The sequence below is a fragment of the Seriola aureovittata genome, chromosome 16 (assembly GCF_021018895.1).
Source record: "Seriola aureovittata isolate HTS-2021-v1 ecotype China chromosome 16, ASM2101889v1, whole genome shotgun sequence".
NCBI lineage: Eukaryota > Metazoa > Chordata > Actinopteri > Carangiformes > Carangidae > Seriola > Seriola aureovittata.
In genome coordinates, this window is record NC_079379.1 from 4,040,778 (window position 1) to 4,063,236 (window position 22,459).

Below are 22,459 nucleotides of genomic sequence, written 5' to 3' on the forward strand. Positions count from 1 at the left end.
CAAAATGAACAAATAGACATGGAGCCAATTCATTCATCACTTCCATTAGAACTTTATTCATCAAAGACAGATACACACATATACATATTTGAACAACTTGAAATAAATAAACAGAAATAATGTGAATGTAACAGCGGCTCAGAGAAAGTTTTCTTTATTATTAAATTATTAGAGTAGGGGCGTCGTGTAGCGTAGTGGTCTATGCAGGCGCCCCATGTGTAGAGGCTACAGTCCTTGCTGCAGTTGGCCCCGGTTCAAATCCCGCATCAGACGGCCTTTCGCTGCATGTCATTCCCCCTCTCTGCCTCCCCGTTTCCTGTCTCTCTCCACTATACTATCAATTAAAGGCATAAAAAGCCTGAAAAAATATACTTAAAAAAAAAAAATTATTAAAGTAGATTAACGGGTTACAGCACAGATGATTAACATTCCTGGTTGATATCTGGTGTAATCAATGATTAAACATCATTCAAGCCTTGATCTACTTCACAGATCAGAGATCATTTCTAATCATCAGCATCAGGAGAACTGACACACACTTTCCAAAACCCTTTAACCACAGCACATGGATATTTACACTATGAACTAATGCCACTGTAACTTCACTGCAGTCGACTTTCCTCTTCTGATCTTCTTCGGTAACATTTTATGACAAAGACGATCTGGTCCCAAAAGTAAAACTGAGGGAAGAATGTCTCTTTAAATCTTAACAGCATTTACATGTAAAATACAGGATGAAAATACAGTATCTGTGCTGCAGCGACTTGTTCATCACCACCCACCTTGGTTTACGGTTTGACAGCTCCTTCTGTTGCTCACACTGTCCCTCCTGCCTGGTCTATGATGCACTACATTGCTGGAGGTCTGACCCCGGTTTGGTGGCTGCTCTGCGGGGCGTCTACACGTCTCATACTTTGTGTTGTACCTTGCTCCTCTCCTTCAGGGAACACAAGTTATTGTCCTGACATTTCCTTTTGTTTCACACTGCAAATGTAAATTTACATTTTATGTTTTTATAATTCCACCATTAGAAAATATCAGATGTGTTGTTCTTTCCTTTGGTGCTGATGTTTCACTTTTCAATAAAGTGTCCAATTTTCAAAAGATTGTCTCTTTTTTCTGAAGTTCACATGTTCATCTGTAGCTGCAGTAATATGAATATTACTTGACTCTTCAATACTCTGACAGAGGAGTTTGATGGATGATCAATATCAGTGTGAACTCTGAGCAGTTAGCTCCCAGACAACTTTAGCTTAGCTTAGCATGAGGGAGAAAACAGCAGAGCAGCGTCTCTGTTGAAGGTGACCTCTAACAACTTCAGAGCTGGATGACATGTCATTTTTTTACAATGTGCAAATGATCATAAAGAGACTTGTTGACTCAAATACAGATGAGTTTTACCCACAATACACTGCTTTCCCCGCTCAGAGTAAGTTCATAGATGTTTCCAGTGAAAGCTGATAGGTCAGTTAAGATGAACTCTGTGGCTCCTCCTCAAACATGAAGAAATAGCCTGTGTTTTCCTGATGTGACGTCAAAGTGGTGAAAATGTTTCCTTAATCTGCAGCTTGTTTAATTTGACATGAGTAAAAAATAACCACTACAGTTGTTTTTATTTTTCTATTCCATCCTATTTCAATCAGCTCCAGTGAGTTCATCAGGGTCTTGATTCATGTTTCTGTGTAAAGTTCAGTGTGATCCTCTGTTACCTGTTCCTGCTGCTTCCACTGAAACTCTGCGTCTCAGCTGGTCTGCTGCTGAAGTCCAATGTCTGCAGCAGTAGTTTAATGACACTGGTGACTTCTTAATGTTGTCTTTATAATCACTTCAGGTTCCATCATGGTCGTGGAGGAAAATGTGAAGACCTGTGGGGCAGAGAGAGACAGACAGAGAGTGCAGTAAACCAGTGTGAGATTGCAGCAGTCAGTTATTATCAGTGGACTTCTTTCCTATGGAGACATGAGCCTTGATCCACAGACCCCAGAACAGCAGACCTACAGCTTTATGAGGTTAGACTACAATCAGAAATCATCACATTAAAACTAAGTTTTGAAAGTTTAAATTCTGGTTTTGAAACTGAAAAACAGGATTGGGATTTGACATTTCAAAATAAGATCTGACTCTTATCTGAATCAACAGGTGAATACACTCAACATGTATTGACATAGTAGCCTATATTCAGGTGAGCTTGTTCATCTCCTTGTGTATTCAATGGAGAATACACGAGCCTATAGGTCGTTTTTGCAGCAGTTTATTAAGACCCATAGTTACGTTTCGTTGTTAGGCAACATCTAGCAGACGTGGTATAAATAGAGAAAAAGTCCATGAGAGGAAGTGGTTAGGGTGGATGGGTCAACAAAACACAGTATTATGAAATGAGTGTGGTGTCAGTTCCCTTATGAAACCAGGATTTATACTGTTTCTAATATCCATGACAGTTGGTTGTTATTATTGTCACCATGACAACAAATATCATCTGATGTTGATGTTTTTCTGCCTAAACCTAACCAAGCTGTGATTGATATTAAAGTAACCATGGTACCGTTGCGTGTTTATCACGGTAACCATGACAACCAAGGTCCAGTGCGCATGCCGCCGTATGGGTGCTATTTCAGGAGACACTCATATGGGTTGCATCATTTACAGGCATTTATAGAGGCATAAAACAATTTAAAAACATTTAAAATAAAAGTATAAGAAGACATTAAAACTGCATTTAAAAATATAAAAACAAACGCAATAACAAGCAAATGAATAGATAAAGTTTAAAAGAGGTCAAGTTCGTAATTTATCGGGAAGCCTAACGAGTGTTTTTAGCCCTGATTTAAATGAGCCGACAGTTTCAGATCAGGAAGATTGTTCCACGTGGTGAGGAGCATAGTAATAAAAGCTGCTTCACTTTGCTTGGTTTTGATCCTGAGAACACTGAGAAAAACCTGTCCCAGGTGACCTGAGGGGTGTGGCCGCTTCATATCTACAGGTACATTAGAAATATATTTAGGGGCCAGACCATTTGTTTGGTTTTATCTTTGGTGGCCAAATTAATATGTGCTTGTTCTTTATCTCTTTATTCTCATGCACACATGTGTACACACACATGAAGAGCCTGAGTCTGGAGAGAGTTTATTTGGATTGAATATACGTTTGCTGATCAAACTTTTTTAGATTTTCAATATAATCTTACAAGTAAATAAATATGTATAACCCTGTAGGTCCACACAGCTAGGAAATAGCAGCCTCTACAGGGGCCATACACCACACAGATTGTAGCTCCTTGTCCAGATTGGACATTTGTGATGTGTGATATTGGGCCATATCAGCTGGAGGCCTACAATATTTTAAAGTGTTGTTTAAGTTACTGTAATGTGACCCAGGGTTATTCTGTTAAGAACGACTTCCTTCCCTTGTTTAAATTGTAAAGAACCTTTAGTCTCAGTGGTAGAAAGACTTGTTGTATTGGAGTGGAATATCCTGACAGCAGGAATTAAACATCTTCTTTGTGCCTTTGAAAATAATTGTTGTGATCCATTAAAAAATGAATGAATGTTCTTTTAAATGTTTACGACACAATATGTTTCCATTACAGTCTGTTGACGTGTCTGCTCCTCACTCTGAAACACACCCATTTTAACTTTGCATGCACTTTCTAACACAACCAAAAGCTTCTGTATTAACAGCAAGATCAAACACATTTAAACCAGCCTAGATGGTAAGATACAGTATCTTCCCCAAAATGAACAAATAGACATGGAGCCATTTCCTTCATCACTTCCATCAGAACTTTATTCATCAAAGACAGATACACACATATACATAATTGAACAACTTGAAATAAAAGCAACAGAAATAATGTGAATGTAACAGCGGCTCAGAGAAAGTTTTCTTTATTATTAAATGATTAAAGTAGATTAACGGGTTACAGCACAGATGATTAACATTCCTGGTTAAATGTCTAATCATGACGTCTGATATCTGGTGTAATGGATGATTAAACATCATTCAAGCCTTGATCTACTTCACAGATCAGAGATCATTTCTAATCATCAGCATCAGGAGAACTGACACACACTTTCCAAAACCCTTTAACCACAGCACATGGATATTTACACTATGAACTAATGCCACTGTAACTTCACTGCAGTCGACTTTCCTCTTCTGATCTTCTTCGGTAACATTTTATGACAAAGACGATCTGGTCCCAAAAGTAAAACTGAGGGAAGAATGTCTCTTTAAATCTTAACAGCATTTACATGTAAAATACAGGATGAAAATACAGTATCTGTGCTGCAGCTACTTGTTCATCACCACCCACCTTGGTTTACGGTTTGACAGCTCCTTCTGTTGCTCACACTGTCCCTCCTGCCTGGTCTGTGATGCACTACAGTGCTGGAGGTCTGACCCCGGTTTGGTGGCTGCTCTGCGGGGCGTCTACACGTCTCATACTTTGTGTTGTACCTTGCTCCTCTCCTTCAGGGAACACAAGTTATTGTCCTGACATTTCCTTTTGTTTCACACTGCAAATGTAAATTTACATTTTATGTTTTTATAATTCCACCATTAGAAAATATCAGATGTGTTGTTCTTTTCTTTGGTGCTTATGTTTCACTTTTCAATAAAGTGTCCAATTTTCAAAAGATTGTCTCTTTTTTCTGAAGTTCACATGTTCATCTGTAGCTGCAGGAATATGAATATTACTTGACTCTTCAATACTCTCACAGAGGAGTTTGATGGATGATCAATATCAGTGTGAACTCTGAGCAGTTAGCTCCCAGACAACTTTAGCTTAGCTTAGCATGAGGGAGAAAACAGCAGAGCAGCATCTCTGTTGAAGGTGACCTCTAACAACTTCAGAGCTGGATGACATGTTGTTTTTTACACTGTGCACATGATCACACAGAGACTTGTTGACTCAAATACAGATGATTTTTACCCACAATACACTGCTTTTCCCGCTCAGAGTAAGTTCATGGATGTTTCTTCTGAAAGCTGATAGGTCAGTTAAGATGAACTCTGTGGATCCTCCACAAACATGAAGAAGTAGCCTTTGTTTTCCTGATGTGACGTCATGTGTTGTCAAGTGGTGAAAATGTTTCCTTAATCTGCAGTTTATTCAGCTCTGAGCTTCCATTAAAATGAATTCAACAGCTCCTCCCATCCACTGTCTGACTTGACGTGGTGACGTTGACGTGCCAACACCCCCCTAAGCCCCACCCCCCTAAGCAGCTGAATCTTCAGTCTTTTATTCGTCTTCATCCAAACAAGATGGAAAAGTTATTTTTGTTGCTTCTTCTCTGTCTCGGTTCATCAGCAGGTAGGATCACGTTTTACATATTTATTTCACTCTTTCTCTCTCTACTTCTTTACTCTGCATTTTTCTCCTGCGTCTCACTCCTGCATGATTTAGTTTAACTTTCACTTCAGCTTGATAATACAATCAACAAACAAGTTTTAACTGGATCCTACTGAATACATTATATTTATGATGATTGTAAAGTCTATTAATCCTCGAAAACCTTGTTTGTCCCACAGTGAAACACTCCCTCAACTATGTTCTCACTGCGTCTTCTGGAGACACAAACCTCCCACCTGTTGTGATTGTTGCACTGATCGATGATATTCAGATAGCTTACTGCGACAGCAACAAAAAGTTGTTACAACCACGGGACTGGGTGAAAAATTATTTAGATACTGACCCTCATCAGCTGGAGTGGTACAAAGCAGAGTGTGAGAGTGAGAATCTGCCGATCCGCTACAAAGCCAGGATCTCCAATTTGATGCAGCGCCTCAACCAAAGTGATGGTACAGTGTGTTTTTATGTTTCATTGTGAACTCTTATACATGTGTTTTAATACTTTATTTTCCACTACTCATCAATTCACTCATTATATTTTTCATGCACATGAAATATTCAGAGTTAAACTGCAGGAGGAGACATGGTGAGAAACAATAACGATGTAACGATGAGGAATTATTTAGCCGATCAGAGCATCAGCTGTGTCAGACAGTGAAAGTTTGGTTGTGATTTCCACCTTTTTGCCATTTTGAAATTGTTGCAATAGAAACCACTAATGATTATTCAGTAAACAGGGATGTTTTAATGCAGACACATGAGCCTTAGCTATGATTCACCTTCCTTCCAATGGAGGCAAGACACTGGAAGCAATAACAGAGAGAGTCAAACAATCACATTACTACGCAGCACCATAACACAACACACATTTATTAAAGATCATCTTTCCAGTGGAGAAATCATCTGTACATCACTGTTAACTTCAGTCTCTGTGTCTGTCTCTGTCTCAGGTGTCCACATTTTACAGAGGATGATTGGCTGTGAATGGGACAATGAGACTGGAGAAGTTACTGATTTTACACAGTTTGGTTATGATGGAGAAGATTTCATATCATTGGACATGAACACACTGACATGGGTCGCTCTGAACCCACTGGCTGCCGTCACCAAACTGACATGGGATGTTGACAAAGCGAGAATAATAAACTATAAGAACTTCCACACTCAGATGTGTCCTGAATGGCTGAAGAAGTATTTGGACTATGGGAGGAGCTCTCTGCAGAGAACAGGTAGAATCACATGACCTGATGTAGTTTCATGAACACAACAATATTCATATAGACTACTTAGACTGAATTACCAGTGTATCATCACTCCTCTCAGTCTGACTTTACCTTCTTTAGAGATTTGAGTCAGTCCTGACCAATCAGTAGAGACGGACATGTCAGGTGCTCTGACATCACTTTCAGTCAGCTGCTGATGGTCAGTGGACAGTTAGTTTGAGTTCAGTGAGTTAAAGAGTTTCATGGTTAGAAGAGAAAGATGCTGTGAACCATAGAAACAGGTGAGTCCTTCTCCTCTAGTGACTCTCTTTAGTGGAGGAGTAGTTCCCCTCTCTGACTACATACAGACTGTGGGGGTTGTGTAGGAAACCTAACATATGTTGGGATCGGCTGCAGAGCAAACAATTCATTCATTCATTCAGACACAATCTAACACAAATGTGTAATAGGATGACATGATGGAGAAATGACATTTTATATCCAGAAGGTCAAGGGTCAACTTCACTGTGACATCATAATGTACTGCAGAAACACCTCTGGCCATTATTGAACACTGTAACTCAGGAAGGAGAGACTGTGACCATGTTTCCTGTAACTTGACTGGTTGGTGGAGGGATACAACGCTTCATCTTGATGACTCCATATTGAATCTCTTCATCTTTCTTTTCCCTTGTTTCCTTTCCTGTTTGTCCTTTTTCATCTTTCTCTCTCTCTACCCCTTCACCATCTCTCACCTCCTCTACTTCCTCTCCCTCTCTCTCTCTCTCTCTCTCCCTCTCTCACTCTCTCTCTCTTTCTCTCCCTCTCTCTCTCTCTCTCCTCTCTCTCTCTCCCTCTCTCTCTCGCTCTCCCTCTCTCTCTCTCTCTCTCCTCTCTCTCTCTCTCCTCTCCCTCTCTCTCTCTCTCTCTCCCTCTCCCTCTCTCTCTCTCCCTCTCTCTCTCTCTCCCTCCAGAGCTTCCCTCAGTGTCTCTCCTCCAGAAGACTCCCTCCTCTCCAGTCAGCTGCCACGCTACAGGTTTCTACCCTCACAGAGCTGTGATGTTCTGGAGGAAAGATGGAGAGGATCTTCATGAGGACGTGGACCAAGGAGAGATCCTCCCCAACCATGATGAAACCTTCCAGATGAGAGTTGACCTGGACATTTCATCAGTCACACCTGAAGACTGGAGGAGGTACGACTGTGTGTTTCAGCTCTCTGGAGTGAAGGAGGACGTCGTCACCAAACTGGACAAAGCAGTGATCAAGACCAATGAAGGTAAGAGTGAGATCAGCAGCTGCTGAATGTGACGTCATGTCTGTGGTTTGTTCTCAAGTTCAGCTTTGAATTCTTCTTCAACAAAACTCATAATAACAAACCAGTTAAATCATTAATATAATCAGAGCAGATTACCAGCAGATCTTTTTGGATTTTTTGAAGCTCTAAAACTTTTTGTAAGCGTCTTCCATCCTTCCATTTCCTGCTGCTTATCTGGAGTTGGGTGGCAGTAGGTCAAGCAAAGTAGTCTCCACCTCCCTCTCCCCACCAATGTTTTCCAGCAGCACCTGGGAGATCCTGAGGCGTTCCCAGGCCAGATGGGATACATCATCTCTGCAGCATGCTCTGGGTCTCCCCTGGGGTTTCCTCCAAAGGGAGGCGCCCCCAGGAGGAGTCCTGATCAGATGCATGAACCATCTCAACTTGCTCCTTTCGACGTGAAGGATCACCGGCTCCACTCTGAGCTCCCTCCAGATTTCAGAGCTCCTCACGCTTTCACAAACCACAAACAAGATTGGTGACAAGGGACGACTGTGGCAGAGGCCACCGCCAACTGAAAACGTGTTTGACTTCTTTCCAAGAATATGGAAACAACTCTCACTTTGGTTGTACAGGGACCAGAAGGCTCCTAGCAGCTGGACTCAGAGCCCCATATTCCCACAGTAGCTCCCACAAGATCTCTCAGAGCACACTGTTTCATCACAGTAGCAGCAGGTTTGTGCTGCCTGTCCACTTGTGTCCAGTTATTTTTGGGGCATGTTATTCCTTTAGTAGATAGCTACAGTGGAGACCAACAGGAAATGTGGAGGAAGAGAGTAGGGAAATGACGAGCAACAAATGGTCCAGCCGGACAGGAGTCAGGGCATTTGTGCACATGTGGGATACGCCTCGACCACTGGGCCATCAGGTTTCCCCCCTGCCTGTCCACTCTTTACTTCACCCAGAAAACACAGAGCAGCCAGTGGTCAAACCTACACAACATGATTTTATTCTGTTGGATCTACTTTGCTGAACTTTAGTCTTGATATAATTATAATTTTTTGTGCTTAAGTTTTTAAGTTACATTTGAATTTATTTATCAATGTTTTATTTATTTTCAACATGCATTGCTGTTTTCCACAGTGTCTGTCCAACACATGAGGGTTTAATATATATTTAAGATAACAGCTGAATAGGATGAACAGATTCATAGATGGATGGATATACAGTTCTGTTCTGTTCTAACCTGTTTATCTGTATCATCTGTAATCATTTTGTTATGTTGTTGTTCACCAGAGAAGCCCAGTAACGTGAGCGTCCCCATCATCACTGCAGTGGTTGCTCTCACTCTCGTCCTCATTGCAGTCACTGGATTCATGGTTTACAAAAAGAATAAAGGTGAGAGAGAAATAGAAAGATCACCTGACTGTTACAATCCTTTGACTTTAGTCTGTGAGTTGATGTTTTTATCCAGATTGTAAAAATGAAACAAGCTTCAGTTTCCTGCACAGTTTGAAGAAGTAAGCTGTGTAAGACTCAGAGCCGCAGAGTCATGATAGTACGACTGTACTATGATGATGTGGGAGAAAGTGTCTTAATGTTTTCACAGGTGATCAACACAAACAGTCAGAGACACAGAATACATGAGATAAATACTTCAAATTGATATTCACCGGTGATAAGGTGATAAAAGACTTCCTGTCATTTACACCTGGAACTGAAATGATTTGTCTTTTCTTTTCATTTTAGCCACATACCATTCATCTCGTGAGTAAAACTTATTGTATTCTTTTTCAAATGATCTAATGCACTATTTACACTTTGAAATGATTGTGTAGATGAACTTTTTTTAAAACAATTTACTACATTTACTGTTTATAAAAGATAAATAGATAAAGTATCTATCTATCTATCTATCTATCTATCTATCTATCTATCTATCTATCTATCTATCTATCTATCTATCTATCTATCTATCTATCTATCTATCTATCTATCTATCTATCTATCTATCTATCTATCTATAAAAGTTCAGTGCTGGATGAGTGACTTTACACAGTTTCTCACAAACAGTGTGTTTCTGCTCCTACAGCTCCTGACAGCGACTCTGAGCTCTCTGAGAACCTGAATGAAGGAACCTGACAAACACTCAGTCAGTGAGCTCACATGGGAGGGAAAAAGTGACGTGTGTCACGTTATACAGCTGAAAGAGTCTAAATGATGTTTTCCTGTAGCAAAAGTGCAATAGCTTTATATGAACAAAGTGGGATTAAGGGATAAAAACAATCTTGCTTGAGGTAAATGTCAAATATAATAGTTTTATTTTTTCATGATTGATTATTTAATTTTATCATTGATCTTACATTGATGCATTAATCTGTTTTCTATCATTTTTGAATGACAGTTTCTGGTTTTACTGTAACTCAGAGAAACATCTAACTAACCTCTGTTTGTTATTGAAACCATCTGCTTTTCTTTGGTGAAACGGGTCATGGGACATAATTAATGAAACTGCTGGGTATTATTAGACTGGTGGAACCAGATACACAGTGATGGTACTTGGACTGATAAGTGGGACATGGCGTTCACATGAAGTTATCTATTCAACCAGTTGGACCAGCCCATGATGTGATCATGTAGATATGAGGCAGAGGCAGCAGAATATCTGCTCTTTGACTGAATGAGAGAAGGATTTAAAAGCTGCTTAAAGCAACATTAGCTCAAGGTTAGAGAAGGTGTCGTCTGTCAGAGGCTCAGTAGATTCATGACAACACAGACTGACACCCGCTGCAGCGTCTAGTTATAGATCAAAGATCATTTAACTGGAGAACTGGTCATCTACAGGACCATCAAATATAAAATGTGTTGTTCTTTCTTTTGCTGCTCATGTTCCACTTTTAAATAAAGTTCAATTTTCCAAAGATTGTCTTTATTTCTGAAGTTCACATGTTCATCTGTATCTGCAGGAATATGAATATTAGTTGAGCTGTCAATCTTCTCACAGAAGAGCTGGATGAGAGCAGAGTCAGCTCCCACACACGTTTAGCTTAGCTTAGCATCAACACTGGAGATAGAGAGAAAATCACAGAGTCTTGTTGACCTGTTATGTTAATACAGGTGGTTTTTACCAACAATACACTGCTACATGCAACAACTGCTTTTCCCGCTCAGAGTAAGTTGATAGATGTTTCTTCTGAAAGCTGATAGGTCAGTTAAGATGAACTCTGTGGCTCCTCCTCAAACATGAAGAAATAGCCTGTGTTTTCCTGATGTGACGTCATGTGATGTCAAAGTGGTGAAAATGTTTCCTTAATCTGCAGTTTGTTTAATTTGACAAGGGTAAAAAATAACCACTACAACTGTTGTTATTTTTTATTCCATCCTATTTGAATCAGCTCCAGTGAGTTCATCAGGGTCTTGATTCATGTTTCTGTGTAAAGTTCAGTGTGATCCTCTGTTACCTGTTCCTGCTGCTTCCACTGAAACTCTGCGTCTCAGCTGGTCTGCTGCTGAAGTCCAATGTCTGCAGCAGTAGTTTAATGACACTGGTGACTTCTTAATGTTGTCTTTATAATCACTTCAGGTTCCATCGTGGTCGTGGAGGTAAATGTGAAGACCTGTGGGGCAGAGAGAGACAGACAGAGAGTGCAGTAAACCAGTGTGAGATTGTAGCAGTCAGTTATTATCAGTGGACTTCTTTCCTATGGAGACATGAGCCTTGATCCACAGACCCCAGAACAGCAGACCTACAGCTTTATGAGGTTAGACTACAATCAGAAATCATCACATTAAAACTAAGTTTTGAAAGTTTAAATTCTGGTTTTGAAACTGAAAAACAGGATTGGGATTTGACATTTCAAAATAAGATCTGACTCTTATCTGAATCAACAGGTGAATACACTCAACATGTATTGACATAGTAGCCTATATTCAGGTGAGCTTGTTCATCTCCTTGTGTATTCAATGGAGAATTAACAAGACTATAGGTCGTTTTTGCAGCAGTTTATTAAGACCAGTAGTTACGTTTCGTTGTCATCTAGCAGACGAATAGAGAAAATACCATGAGAGGAAGTGGTTAGGGTGGATGGGTCAGCAAAACACAGTATTATGAAATGAGTGTGGTGTCAGTTCCCATATGAAACCAGGATTTATACTGTTTCTATTATCCATGACAGTTGGTTGTTATTATTGTTACCATGACAACAAAGATCATCTGATGTTGATGTTTTCTGCCTAAACCTAACCAAGCCGTGACCAATATTATAGTAACCATGGTACAGTTGCGTGTTTATTACAGTAACCATGACAACCGAGGTCCAGTGCGCATGCCGCCATATGGGTGCTATTTCAGGAGACACTCATATGGGTCGCATCATTTACAGGCATTTATAGAAGTATAAAATAATTTAAAAACATTTCAAATTAAAGTATAAGAAGACATTAAAACTGCATTTAACAAACAATAAAAACAAAAGCAAAAACAAGCAAGTTTAAAAGAGGTCAAGTTCGTAATTTATCGGGAAGCCTAACAGGAGTGTTTTTAGCCCTGATTTAAATGAGCCGACAGTTTCAGATCAGGAAGATTGTTCCACGTGGTGAGGAGCATAGTAATAAAAGCTGCTTCACTTTGCTTGGTTTTGATCCTGAGAACACTGAGAAAAACCTGTCCCAGGTGACCTGAGGGGTGTGGCCGCTTCATATCTACAGCTACATTAGAAATGTATTTAGGGGCCAGACCATTTGTTTGGTTTTATCTTTGGTGGCCAAATTAACATGTGCTTGTTCTTTATTTCTTTATTCTCATGCACACACACACACATGAAGAGCCTGAGTCTGGAGAGAGTTTATTTGGATTGAATATACGTTTGCTGATATAACTTATGGACAATGGACTTGTCATGTTTTATTTTTCTCTCTTTAAACTCTTTTTTTCATTAACAGAAATAGTGACATGATAGATTTTCAATATAATCTTACAAGTAAATAAATATGTATAACCCTGTAGGTCCACACAGCTAGGAAATAGCAGCCTCTACAGGGGCCATACGCCACACAGATTGTAGCTCCTTGTCCAGATTGGACATTTGTGATGTGTGATATTGGGCCATATCAGCTGGAGGCCTACGATATTTTAAAGTGTTGTTTAAGTTACTGTAATGTGACCCAGTGTTATTCTGTTAAGAATGACTTCCTTCCCTTGTTTAAATTGTAAAAAACCTTTAGTCTCAGTGGTAGAAAGCCTTGTTGTATTGGAGTGGAATATCCTGACAGCAGGAATTAAACATGTTCTTCGTGCCTTTGAAAATAATTGTTGTGATCCATTAAAAAATGAATGAATGTTCTTTTAAATGTTTACAACACAATATGTTTCCACTACAGTCTGTTGACGTGTCTGCTCCTCACTCAGAAACACAACCATTTTAACTTTGCATGCACTTTCTAACACAACCAAAAGCTTCTGTATTAACAGCAAGATCAAACACATTTAAACCAGCCTAGATGGTAAGATACAGTATCTTCCCCAAAATGAACAAATAGACATGGAGCCATTTCCTTCATCACTTCCATCAGAACTTTATTCATCAAAGACAGATACACACATATACGTATTTGAACAACTTGAAATAAAAGCAACAGAAATAAAGTGATTGTAACAGCAGCTCAGAGAAAGTTTTCTTTATTATTAAATGATTAAAGTAGATTAACAGGTTACAGCACAGATGATTAACATTCCTGGTTAAATGTCTAATCATGACGTCTGATATCTGGTGTAATCGATGGTTAAACATCATTCAAGCCTTGATCTACTTCACAGATCAGAGATCATTTCTAATCATCAGCATCAGGAGAACTGACACACACTTTTCAAAACCCTTTAACCACAGCACATGGATATTTACACTGTGAACTAATGCCACTGTAACTTCACTGCAGTCGACTTTCCTCTTCTGATTTTCTTCGGTAACATTTTATGACTGAGCTCGTCTCTTTTTCTGCACATCTGACATCTCACTGTGATCAGTTAGAAGCTGCATCCAATGGAAATGAAGAGTCTGAAGCTGCAGGCAGAAACAAAAGTGAAGTAGATTCATTTGAAACAAAGAGGCATCATATGAAAGGCAGGGCTGGACATGAATGATTGAGTGTTAATGTTCAGACACATTCACTTCTCAACAATAAGACATTAGATTAAAATGATTATATTTCATTTGTCATAGAGGGAAACTTACTGTTTGCAGGTCTGAACCCTGAAACACAGAAGAGAGAAATCAATGTTAAAATAAATAAACAATAAAAAATAAAACAAAACTGAATTTATGACACAAACAAACGTCGTGTTGTTTTGAAGAAATCCCCCATAAATTCACAGATTTTTGTTTTGACTATAAATGTAGAAAACCAACTCTTTACAAACACACAACATCTGTCGAGGTCTTTGCTGCCTGCTCCAGTTGTCCTTTGGCTTTAGAATGACTGGAGATCAGTGAACAGTGGAGTAAAAGTGGCTTCATCATGAGTGAAAACATCTTTGTCCCTCACCATTGTGTTTCCTTCTCCAGATGAAGAGTCCACAGAGAGCCAGGAGCAGCAGTCCTACAACAACTCCACTGACAGCAGCAGCAGCAGGAAACTCAGAGGGAGGAACTGGAACCACAACAGAACATTCACACTTTGTCTCTAATGCTGGATGGAGACGAACATGTTTCGTCCACTTTAGTTTGAGATCGTAGTGGGAAACAGAATTCACTTCAGTCAGACACAACTGTAGTTTTGCTTTCCTTCAACACTTCAATTAGCAGCACTACAGAAACCTTGTTTCCCACTCACGTTAGTGTTGTAGTGATGTCACTGTGCCCACAGATGTTATCAGTGACTTTGATGTCATTGATGACAACTGATAGAAGGGATGGCCAGAACTTTGACAAGACCAAAGTCATAAACCAGAGTCATTCTGTTAGCCCGAGGTTAAGGCTTAAGATTTAAAAATCAAAGTAAAGATTTCAGAAAAAAAGAGAAAGAAAGAAAGAAAAAAGAAAGAAAGAATGAAAAGTGTGTATTTTCAATCTCCATCACCTCTGATCTCACTCTTACCTTCATTGGTCCTGATCACTGCTTTGTCCAGTTTGGTGACGACGTCCTCCTTCACTCCAGAGAGCTGAAACACACAGTCGTACCTCCTCCAGTCTTCAGGTGTGACTGATGAAATGTCCAGGTCAACTCTCACCTGGAAGGTGTCATCATTGTTGGGGAGGATCTCTCCTTGGTCCACGTCCTCATGAAGATCCTCTCCATCTTTCCTCCAGAACATCACAGCTCTGTGAGGGTAGAAACCTGTAGCGTGGCAGCTGACTGGAGAGGAGGGAGTCTTCTGGAGGAGAGACACTGAGGGAAGCTCTGGAGAATAAAAAAACATTATCATTATCAAGGTATGTCATACATTTTAAAAATACTAAAATAATCAGTAACAATTGATACATCTTTAAACTTTGAGAACAGTGAACATATCCTGTGCTTCAGTTCAAGTGCACATGATGCAGTTTACCTCCACCACCAGGGGGAGCCAAAGTCTCACTCATGATGATAATACAGGGGTTAACTGAATTATTAGTTAAATGCTGTACTATAATAATGCTATACTTAATATTACTCAGTAACAACAATAAAAAATATTCCATTATGAATAAAAACCCTGCATCCTGTGTAGTGGGACAAATTTGAGTCGGTCTTGAGATGATTAATGGAGAGAGAAGAAGAAAAAATACCTGTGACTTAAAGCTGTTTTGTTTTGTTTAATTATATTTTATTTCATTTAACCATTTACATTCAAATGGGGAAATTTCTTGGTTGTTTTTAAAAATGCTTTGTATTTCAGTAAAAATCTTAATCCAAAAACATCTAGTTACTCAATCTGTCCCATATAGTGGAGTGAAAAGTACAAACTTTCCCTCAGAACTGTGGGGGAGTAGAAGTATAAAGTGGGTATATACTCAATCATACTACTCAATTATATTAAAACCGTAGTGAAGAACAGAACATGAGTAAATGTACTTTGTTAAATTTCACCACTGGTCATGATTGAAGAGTGAGTGTCCGTTTATGGTGGTGATAAAAAAACCCACAGTCCTGCCGGACAAAGTTACATGTGGACAAATAAAAATCAGATCCTGTTGAGGCTGAAATGAATATTACAAACATAAACACTTTCTTATCATTATTTTCACTTGCTTCTTGCCCACACATTCTTTCACGTACAAAAATATTTTAATATGATTCAGTATAATCATCTGTAAATGCATAACTGAACCCAGCTTCATTTATTATTTACATTCATATTACTATCCCAGTCTGACGCACTATGAGTTAGAGGTGTTAATAGAGCGAGTAAAAGTGAGAGAGTAAAGACAAAGACGTGAATGAACGACAGTGAGAGTAAAAGTGGAAACACGGTCATATATACTGCAAAGAGACATTTCAGGTCACGTGACTCTACCTGGTCTACCCAGAAAACCACTTGCATAGATCAAATACTTCTTCAGCCAGAAAGGATAAACGTTGATGATGATGTTCTTCCAATGCTTATTATTAGCTGTATTTCCATCCCACTCCTGTTTAGTGGTTTCAGCCTGGGGGTTTGCAGCGATCCACGTCTCTGTCTCCAGGTCAAATGTGAGGAAGTCTTCCCCATTATAACCATATTGATTATAACCTATAACCTTCTCAGTCTCATCATCCCAATCACAGCCCAACATCTGCTGGATGATGTGAACACCTGAGAGAGAGAGAGAGAGAGAGAGAGAGAGAGAGAGAGAGAGAGAGTAAACCAGAGTGAGTTCAGCGCAGTCAGCTGCAGTTTACGGAAGAGGATCAGCGCCACATGTGAAAGTCCAACTCTGACTTTTTTTCTGGGTTTGTCCTCATCGGTTCACGTCGTCTGTTCATGTCTGCTTTACCCTCTGTCTGTTCATGTTGCCTGTTCCTGTTTCTTGTTTAAGTTCCTGTGTTTCCCTGTGCTTCACCAGTGTTTAAGCTTTTTCAGTTAAATAAACCTTTTTGCACGTCCTCATGAAGATCCTCTCCATCTTTCCTCCAGAACATCACAGCTCTGTGAGGGTAGAAACCTGTAGCGTGGCAGCTGACTGGAGAGGAGGGAGTCTTCTGGAGGAGAGACACTGAGGGAAGCTCTGGAGAATAAAAAAACATTATCATTATCAAGGTATGTCATACATTTTAAAAAATACTAAAATAATCAGTAACAACTGATTCATCTTTAAACTTTGAGAACAGTGAACATATCCTGTGCTTCAGTTCAAGTGCACATGATGCAGTTTACCTCCACCACCAGGGGGAGCCAAAGTCTCACTCATGATGATAATACAGGGGTTAACTGAATTATTGGCTAGATGCTGTACTATATTAATGCTATACTTAATAACAGTAAAAAATATTCCATTATAAATAAAAATCCTGCATCCTCTGTAGTGGTTCTTAACCTGAGGGTTGGACCACCTCTACAGGGTCTCAGGGTAAATTTGGGTCGGTCTTGAGATGATAAATGGAGAGAGAAGAAGAAAAAATAACTGTGACTTCAATCTGTCCCATAAATATAGTTGAGTGAAAAGTACAACCTTTCCCTCAGAACTGTGGGGGAGTAGAAGTATAAAGTGGGTATATACTCAATCATACTACTCAATTATATTAAAACCGTAGTGAAGAACAGAACATGAGTAAATGTACTTTGTTACATTTCACCACTGGTCATGATTGAAGAGTGAGTGTCCGTTTATGGTGGTGATAAAAAAAAACCCACAGTCCTGCCAGACAAAGTTACATTTGGACAAACAAAAATCAGATCCTGTTGAGGCTGAAATGAATATTACAAACATAAACACTTTCTTATCATTATTTTCACTTGCTTCTTGCCCACACATTCTTTCATGTACAAAAATATTTTAATATGATTCAGGATAATCATCTGTAAATGCATAACTGAACCCAGCTTCATTTATTATTTACATTCATATTACCATCCCAGTCTGACGCACTATGAGTTAGAGGTGTTAATAGAGTGAGTAAAAGTGAGACAGAGAGAGAGAGAGTAAAGACAAAGACGTGAATGAACGACAGTGAGAGTAAAAGTGGAAACACGGTCATATATACTGCAAAGAGACATTTCAGGTCACGTGACTCTACCTGGTCTACCCAGAAAACCACTTGCATAGATCAAATACTTCTTCAGCCAGAAAGGATAAACGTTGATGATGATGTTCTTCCAATGCCTATTATTAGCTGTATTTCCATCCCACTCCTGTTTAGTGGTTTCAGCCTGGGGGTTTGCAGCGATCCACGTCTCTGTCTCCAGGTCAAATGTGAGGAAGTCTTCCCCATTATAACCATATTGGTTATAACCTATAACCTTCTCAGTCTCATCATCCCAATCACAGCCGAAAATCTGCTGGATGATGTGAACACCTGAGAGAGAGAGAGAGAGAGAGAGAGAGAGAGAGAGAGAGAGAGAGAGAGAGAGAGAGAGAGAGTAACCAGAGTGAGTTCAGCGCATTCAGCTGCAGTTTACGGAAGAGGATCAGCGCCACATGTGAAAGTCCAACTCTGACTTTTTTTCTGGGTTTGTCCTCATCGGTTCACGTCGTCTGTTCATGTTGCCTGTTCCTGTTTCTTGTTTAAGTTCCTGTGTTTCCCTGTGCTTCACCAGTGTTTAAGCTTTTTCAGTTAAATAAACCTTTTTGCACCGTCTCCCAAGTGTTGGCTGCATTTTGGGTCCTACTTACCACAAACCTTGACACATTTCACTACAACTCTGACGCAATGTCACCCTGACATCATTTTCAGACGAGGCATGAAGTTTACAGAGCAGCAGTTAGGGTCAAGACAAGGTGTCGTATATTCCAGTTTCACAAATCACAAATTTCCCTCAAGGGGTGCTTCATTTCACTATGCTAATAATTACATAGTCACCTGCATGTGAAATAACTCCACTCATGCTCCTCTTTTGTTCAGACATTTATGCAGCTATTACCATGTTCATAAAGTAAAAAAATGTTTATAAAGCATAAATCAGTGAATACACAGTGCTTTACAAAAACCATAATGACTGCAGCACAGCCTCAGTAATTTTCTCCTTGTGCTCTGAGAGCTGCACAGATGAATATAAACAAAAAAATGTTAGTTTTGTACTTCTCCTTTCTCTGTCTTTTAATTTTATCTACATCTCAATCTCACAATTTTCATGTTCACATCATGTCCTCTAAAGTGTAATTACCCGAGAGGGAACAACCTTTCACGTCGGCTTCTGACTTTTAATTCTGAGTTGAACAGACTGACAAATCAGACTCAGTGAAAAGAACTGCAGACATCTCAGCAAACCTTTGTCTGCAAAGACTCCACAGCTGAAATCCAGTAGTCACACTGATACAGTTTTACAGGAGCTGTACATTGTTTGCTTGTGTCATGTTGTGGCAAAAAGTCATATCAAGTATTTCAGCATGTACCTCATGTATTCTTTGGAACGCATTATTGAACTGAGAATAGTTCATTACTATGATTAGTAATTGAGCTCATGTCAGTGTGACTGGGACAAGAGTCCTGGGAGAAGATTGTGAAATTGAGTTACTGGAATATTTGCTGTTACAAATACATAACACAACAAAATAGCATCAGATTTAGGCTGTTTATCCTTTGTGACTACAAGGTGAGCAGTAGGGATCCTCCCTCCCTCCTGTCGCCAAGTGTTTGCTAATGTCTATAATAAATTATGATCTTGGCGCTTTACAAATAAAACTGAATGTTTGAATACTGCAGGTCAGAATGAGGGGTGTTTCTCCATATCACTTTTTTTGAACTAATGAGGTGATTGTTGCATGAATGCACCAACCAGCAGCAGAAAAGCAAACAGTGCATAGTAATGTTCATCTACTCATCCATGTGTTGTAACGCTGTTATACACAGGTTTCTGCAGCAGAGTCATTACTGACCTCAGCAGAGTTATTCTGCTCTAATCAAGTGGAAAAAGAAACATACCTCCAGTTTGGTTTGAGTGCTGCTTGAAACTGTCTGTTTGCACTCTGAGGAGATGCTCATGATTTATGCCGTCCTTAGAAATCCCTTCCCAGTCATGTCGATCAATCTCTATTAATATTCTCATCAAGGCGTGTCTGGGTTCTGGTGTTTTCATGTTGCTGTCATAGTACGCCATCTCAACTTCCTCAAAGTTTGCCGCAGCCATATAATCAGGGATGTTTGGATTTCCAGAAGATATCATGGCGTGAAACCTCAACGAGTGTTTGACTGTAAAACAAAGAGGATTTAATGGATTTGAGTTCTATTTTATTCAAACATTATTCTAGTAGTTTACTAGTTTTCACTTCCATGAACACAAAGATATTTTTTTACGTTTGATCAATCACAATGAGCCGAAAAGAACAAGAATAAGACGTTATAGTCCCGTGTTATGTGAACATCTTACAATGATGTTCCTGAAATTTGAATAGTTTAAACCACCAGCATCAGATTGTGATGAGACAGTCTGATAATCATGTTAAAAGATTTTAGACCTAAGATTTTTCCACTTAGGTCTGTTACTGAATCCTAAATCAGTCAGAGTGCTTGAACAATCAGTGCGTCCTTTAGTCACCTGAGAAAGATCAGAGTTAGCGTCTGAGGTTTATCCTTCCAGCTGATACTGAAATCCCCCATAATATGACCTCATTCTTGTCACACCTTGGTGAGGTTGTCCTGGTTTTGTTTTGTCTTGTCATTTCCTGTTTTATTTTGAAAAGTAACTCTCCTCTCGTTTCAGATCACTTGCCCTTCCTCATGTGTCTCAGTCTGATTGCCCTGAGTGTTTTCACCTGTTCCCCTTGCCCAGTGTTTAAATAGTCCGTGTCTCCCTTTGTCTTGTGCCAGTGTGTTTGGTCTGCATGCACCTCAGCTCTTCGTCACAGCGTTCCTGAAAGTTTTGCATTCTTCTTCCTCTAAGTGAGGGATTTTGAGTTGTAAGTTTATTTCCTAGTTTTGTGTCGTAGTTAAAGATTGCATAACCTTTTGTTTCCTCCGTGTGGAGTGATCTTTTGTTTCCTTACTTTTTATAGAGTAGAGCCTCCAGTTGGCTGGAGAGTTTTTATTTTACAGATAGTAGTTTAATAATCCATTGTGTTTTTCCTCCTTAGTGGAGTGATTATTATTTTGATTTTTTTTTTTATAGCCTCTTATATAGTGAGAATTAGGTTTGATAGCCTATTTATTTCTCCACTTGGAGGCACCCTGAAGAAACAATAAAAACTGTCTATTGAACCCTGCATCTGTGTCCTGAGTCCTTGCCTGGTCGTGACAATTCTGAAAATTACAATCTCTTGGCATGTTTTTAAAATGGTCATAAAAACCATTATTTGATCAAGGTGAGCAACAATTACAGAACAACTTGTATAAGTTATTTTTCTTTAGCCTATACAGTTATTAGGTTCACTTGAAAGCTGAGACATGTTATCTGTGAGCACATACAGTACCCTTGGGTTTATAGTTAGATATAAAAAATAACATAGGATAACAAGAAATCTCGCCATCAAATTAAAATATAAATATGTATTGATCTGACCTGTAGATGCTTCGTGGCAGAGGAGCAGCAGTATCATCAGCTTCTCCATCTTGTTCACACAGACACAGCTGAAGTCAGTTAGTGTTACTTTGTTTATTTCAAAGATGTTTCCTGGTTGAGTTAAATTCTGTGAATTCCTGTGGTGTGTTCACCTAACTCTTCACTCTGATTATCCTCTGTTCCCTGTTCCTTCCTGCTTCACTGAAACTCTTTGTCTCAGCTTGTCTGCTGCTAAAGTCCAAAACACATGGAACACAGAGAAAGTGACACATTGGACATGCTGCACTTCCTCACCTGCAGAGCTTATTATAATAATAATAGTAAACCTTTTTTTGAAAAAAAAGGAAGCACTTATTAAAATCAGTAAACACACAATGTTTTACAAAGACAATAATGTCTGCAGCGCAGCAGCAGTCGTTTTCCTGACAGTGATTTTCTAATGTTCTGGTCTGGCTCACTAATTTTCTCCTTGTGCTCTGAGAGCTGCACAGAGGAAGACGTTCGATAGTCAAGGTGACACATACAAAAGATGTTTTAGTTTTTTGTACTTCTCTGGGTTTAATCTCCACCTCAGTCTCACTGTTTTCCTGAAAAAAAAATCTAGTTTGACCTGTTTCTATTTTTGATTCACATCAACAGGCTCAAAGTGAAGAATGTTGAGCTTGAGGATCGAACTCTGAACATGAAGCTTTGTCACTTCTCTTGTTCGTGACACTCACAGACAGGATGTCAAGCTGCTGTAGAGTCCAGTTTGGAGACATGTCTGCTTCTGTCTTCATCGCACACTGACCCCTGATGTTCCCTGGAGCCAGAACGAACTTTAAACATCTTCTCCTTGTTCCTGAGATAAACTCACTCATTCATTCAATGGGCCATTAATACACAAGTCACAACATCTACGGCTCTCTCTCCCTCTATAATTACGATCTAAATACAGAGTAAATGAAAGTAAAGGATGTATTAACTGCATCACACACCTGAAGTTCATTGAGGAAGCAGCAGAGATAGAAAGTTAGTAACAGACTCCATCTGATTAAATAAA

The 22,459-nt window shown here is 39.4% G+C and overlaps 2 protein-coding genes across 2 annotated transcripts; one reads left to right on the forward strand and one right to left on the reverse strand.

Annotated features, from left to right (window-relative positions):
• Positions 1–5,180: 5,180 nt before the first annotated feature.
• LOC130183667 (major histocompatibility complex class I-related gene protein-like) lies at positions 5,181–10,729 on the forward strand. Its single transcript, XM_056399286.1, has 6 exons — positions 5,181–5,311; positions 5,530–5,799; positions 6,301–6,579; positions 7,527–7,829; positions 9,105–9,575; positions 9,901–10,729. The coding sequence occupies exons 1-5, from the start codon at positions 5,263–5,265 to the stop codon at positions 9,287–9,289; spliced, it is 1,086 nt and encodes a 361-aa protein (XP_056255261.1). The 5' UTR covers positions 5,181–5,262; the 3' UTR covers positions 9,290–9,575; positions 9,901–10,729.
• A 2,610-nt stretch (positions 10,730–13,339) lies between these two features.
• On the reverse strand, positions 13,340–21,536 carry LOC130183669 (major histocompatibility complex class I-related gene protein-like). The gene is made up of 7 exons (XM_056399289.1): positions 21,418–21,536; positions 19,845–20,111; positions 16,300–16,578; positions 14,901–15,203; positions 14,349–14,453; positions 14,039–14,056; positions 13,340–13,867 (listed from the first exon to the last, which is right to left on the reverse strand). Exons 1-7 carry the CDS (start codon positions 21,464–21,466, stop codon positions 13,827–13,829), a joined length of 1,062 nt encoding a protein of 353 aa, XP_056255264.1. The 5' UTR covers positions 21,467–21,536; the 3' UTR covers positions 13,340–13,826.
• Between the last annotated feature and the right edge of the window lie 923 nt (positions 21,537–22,459).

Coding starts and splice junctions, on each gene's coding strand:
- LOC130183667 (XM_056399286.1), top strand. CDS start 5,263: ATGGAAAAGTTATTTTTGTTGCTTCTTCTCTGTCTCGGTTCATCAGCA. Junction 6,580..7,526: donor GAGCTCTCTGCAGAGAACAG/GTAGAATCACAT, acceptor CTCTCCCTCCAG/AGCTTCCCTCAGTGTCTCTC. Junction 7,830..9,104: donor AGTGATCAAGACCAATGAAG/GTAAGAGTGAGA, acceptor GTTGTTCACCAG/AGAAGCCCAGTAACGTGAGC.
- LOC130183669 (XM_056399289.1), bottom strand. CDS start 21,466: ATGGAGAAGCTGATGATACTGCTGCTCCTCTGCCACGAAGCATCTACA. Junction 16,579..19,844: donor GCACTCAAACCAAACTGGAG/GTATGTTTCTTT, acceptor TCTCTCTCTCAG/GTGTTCACATCATCCAGCAG. Junction 14,454..14,900: donor AGTGATCAGGACCAATGAAG/GTAAGAGTGAGA, acceptor TTGTGGTTCCAG/TTCCTCCCTCTGAGTTTCCT.